This window comes from Nematolebias whitei, chromosome 23 (assembly GCF_014905685.2).
Source record: "Nematolebias whitei isolate Nwh7 chromosome 23, NemWhi1, whole genome shotgun sequence".
In the NCBI taxonomy this organism is placed as follows: domain Eukaryota; kingdom Metazoa; phylum Chordata; class Actinopteri; order Cyprinodontiformes; family Rivulidae; genus Nematolebias; species Nematolebias whitei.
This window is the reverse complement of record NC_056520.1, coordinates 1878938-1882587: the sequence shown is the minus strand read 5'-3', so window position 1 is coordinate 1882587 and position 3650 is coordinate 1878938. Positions and strand designations below refer to the sequence as shown.

The 3650-nt window shown below is 49.5% G+C and overlaps 1 protein-coding gene across 1 annotated transcript in view; it reads left to right on the top strand.

Moving 5' to 3' along the window:
- Window positions 1-3650, top strand: part of LOC119428756 (histone deacetylase 4) — a 47940-nt gene that overhangs the window by 33856 nt on the left and 10434 nt on the right. The window contains exons 8-10 of the mRNA XM_037696431.1: window positions 715-837; window positions 941-1127; window positions 2585-2805. Of these exons, the coding sequence (XP_037552359.1) occupies window positions 715-837; window positions 941-1127; window positions 2585-2805 (531 nt within the window). The remainder of the gene's footprint in view (window positions 1-714; window positions 838-940; window positions 1128-2584; window positions 2806-3650) is intronic.

Here is a 3650-nt window from a genome sequence, read left to right as displayed (position 1 = left end):
AACTCTTACATGTATAACTCTTACATGTATAACTCTTACATGTATAATAGGGGTGCACCGATAAATCGGCTGGCCCCAATTTCCTTAATTTTGGGAAATTGGAAATCGATCGATACTTCCATGAGAAAACAATTTTAACAATTTTTTTTAGTTTTAACAACAATTGTCTGACCTTTTATATTTCAGAGCACTACCTCATGGTCAGTTAAAACAAGTTTGTATTGTTTCTAGGAGATTGTTCAAGCGTATATTTTTAAATAAAATAAGATTGGAAACTTGAAGGTGCATTGTGACCTTATAACACCTGACAGTGTCGTTTATAAAACAAAATCGGTATCGGCAGGTCAGACTTTTAAGAAATCGGTGATCGGCCAGAAAACTGCACCCCTAATGTATAACTCGTACATCTGTAACAACAAAAAAGGTTAAATCTGGTCATCTGGACCAGTTTCTTTAAGTGAGAAATGTTTTGTCCCCCATCCAGAGGACTTCCTCAGTCTACGGCCTACCAACCAGATCTGTCCCATAGGTAGCCTTCACTGCTGTGTTTCAAGACAACCTCCTGTTGGAATCTCAGAAGTTGACCTTTAACACGTGCACAACACGTTTCTCACTTAAACAAACTGGTCCAGATGACACGATTTAACCTTTCGTGTTGTTATCTACCTGGATGATGGAGCTCACAACCCTTCAACATTGAAATGTGTCTTCCAGACGTCTCTGGCGCAGAGGCTGTGCAGTGGCGCCGACAACCAGCTGTCCCTGTACACCTCGCCGTCCCTCCCCAACATCACCTTAGGACTTCCAGCCACTGCAACCACCACCGCCGCCTCCAGTGTAAGAGCCACCGCTGGCGGCTTGTAGTTCCCCGTCGGTGAACGTTGCGGCGCTGATGTCCTCTGACGGTTTATTGACGCTCTGCCTCCCCCCTTGTTTCCAGGTCGCCTCGGCTCAGCAGGACGCAGGCCTGCAGCCGGCCCTCTCCCTCAGCCCCACCTTCCTCTCTGGAGCACATTTGACCTCCTACCTCGCAGAAGCTGGCGGGGGAACCGGAGGCGCCCACAGTCCGCTGCTCCAACACATGGTTCTGATGGAGCAGAGCCCGGCTCAGAGCCCCCTGGTGACAGGTGAGGAGCTTTACCTTCAGCTTCTGGAGCGCAGCTGAAGAAGCCCAAACTCAGCTAAGAGAAGCAATGGGTTAGCTAAAAGTAGCATAGGAAGAGAAAAGCAGCCGAAGCGGAAATAGAACTGAAAAGCTCTCAAAGTATTTCAATAGAACATTTTTTTGTAAATAAAGGAAAATATTTTGAAAATCGTAAAAGTTACAAGAGCTAAAAGTCACATCCCCCATCTGCTAAATGAGCCGAAGCTCCCCCGCCCCCCCACCTTCCGCTGACAGACGTCCATTCATCAGCTCAAACTAACGAGCTCCTTTCACATTTCGGCTGTGAACGTGTGACGGCTGCATTGTGTGCCTTCTCCCTTCGGCTCATTCACCGACAAAAACATGGCTTCTATTTTCAGCCAGGCTTCAGCGCTGAAAGAGCGATGACGCACGTACAGACGCGTGCATGTGAGCGTGCACGCAGCACAACACACACACACAGGGATTTTTACACGTCGGGCGAGCGCAGGCGGTGGTGTTATCAGAGAAGTAGCCGACACATTGTTGTTTCCTCCAGAGCGATGGTCCAACTTCTCCATCGCTACGAACGGTCCACGACGGTTTGGATCAGATGGTTCTGATCATTCGGGTCACAAACAACGGGAGGTTCGGCTCGTGTTTAGCTGCAATTTCAGGAAGTCTGTGTGTGCGTTCTGGCTCAGTGTCGTTTAGATCACCGGGTCAGGGTTCTGATTGGGTCGTTTTCATCCTGACTCCTGCCTTAAACAGTAAAGGTTAAAAGTAGCTAAAAAACTTGATAAAGGCTAAACATGGCAATAAACAGCCTAAAGATAAAAGTAACAACAGACCAGCTAAAAACTAAAGGTAGCTGGACAGTAGCTATAAGCTGAGAGCTACAAATGGCTAGCTAAAAGCATCAAAAGGCTAGCTAGAACATAAACAAAGTAAAACACTAGCTGAAAGCTAACATTAGCAGCCACCTAAACTGCACAAAGGGTTAGCTAGAAGATAAATGTTGTAAAACACTAGCTGAAAGCTAAAAGTAAAAAAGAGCTAGCTAGAACTTAAATGTAGTGAAACACTAGCTGAAAGATAAAAGTAGCTAAAGTAGTTCAGTGAACATGTTTTCTGGGTCCTGCAGCCGTCGTGGCTCCTGGTTTTAAGGGTTTCTGGTGGATCTGATCCACCTCAGAGTTTTGAGCCCACCATCCAGGCCCGTGTTTTGGACCATCGTCGCCTCGTGTCGTAGCTGTTTTTAGTTGAAGCTTAAAAGCTCAGCTCAGAGCGAGCTGAGAACAACTGTCGGCTCGTAGCAGCAGTTGGGCCAGTCGAGACGAGCTCTCAGATTCAGTTCTGTCCTAAAAGGACCCGACCCCGGTCCCTCCACGTGCTTTTATGAGTCTTCAGGCTCCGTGGTGCGTTCAGGGTCTGCGTTAACCTCCTGTTTCTGTGCTGCAGGTGTGAGCGGCCTGTCCATGTCGCCGGCGTCCATGTCCAAGCTGCAGAGGCAGCACCGGCCCCTGGGGAGGACGCAGTCGGCCCCGCTGCCCCAGGGCAGCGCCGCCCAGGCCCACGCCCAGGCCCTGGCCCTGCAGCAGCTGGTGGTCCAGCAGCAGCACCAGCAGTTCCTGGAGAAGCACAAGCAGCAGTTCCAGCAGCAGCAGCTGCACCTCAACAAGGTAACGGCTGCTGCGGTTCTGACCGGCCCGTTCACGTTACGCTCAAACCAGCAGGTATTTATCGGCTGCGGTGCGGTGGTGCAGCGGTGTGCGTCGGCCTCTTCTCTCTGGAATATTCTCGTGAGTAGGCGGCAGGTACGAGTTTCTGTGTGAGCGTTTGTTTCTGTGGACGAGACCGTTGCCACGGGCTGCGAGGTAACCGTTTGCTGCCATGGCAACAGAGCGGAAACCTGCGCCTTATATGGGCAGGCAGGAAGTGAGCGCCTGTCGCCTCTGATGGCTTCACCTCTCTGAGACGGAGGAGGGAGGGGTTTCCTGTCCCACACCTCACAACGGTGTGGGAGCCGTGGACACGTCCACAACACATACACAACATGTCCACAAGTTGTCCACAACATGTCCACAACATGTCCACAACATGTCCACAACATGTCCACAACATATCCACAACATGTCTACAACATGTCCACAACATGTCTACAACATGTCCACAACATGTCCACAACATGTCTACAACATGTCCACAACACGTCCACAACATGTCCACAAGTTGTCCACAACATGTCCACAACATGTCCACAACATGTCCACAACATGTCCACAACACGTCCACAACATGTCTATAACATGTCCACAACATGTCCACAACACGTCCACAACATGTCTACAACATGTCCACAAGTTGTCCACAACACGTCCACAAAATGTCTACAACATGTCCACAACATGTCCACATCCACATGTCCACAACATGTCCACAACACGTCCACAACATGTCTACAACATGTCCACAACATGTCCACAACATGTCCACAAGTTGTCCACAACACATCCACAACATGTCC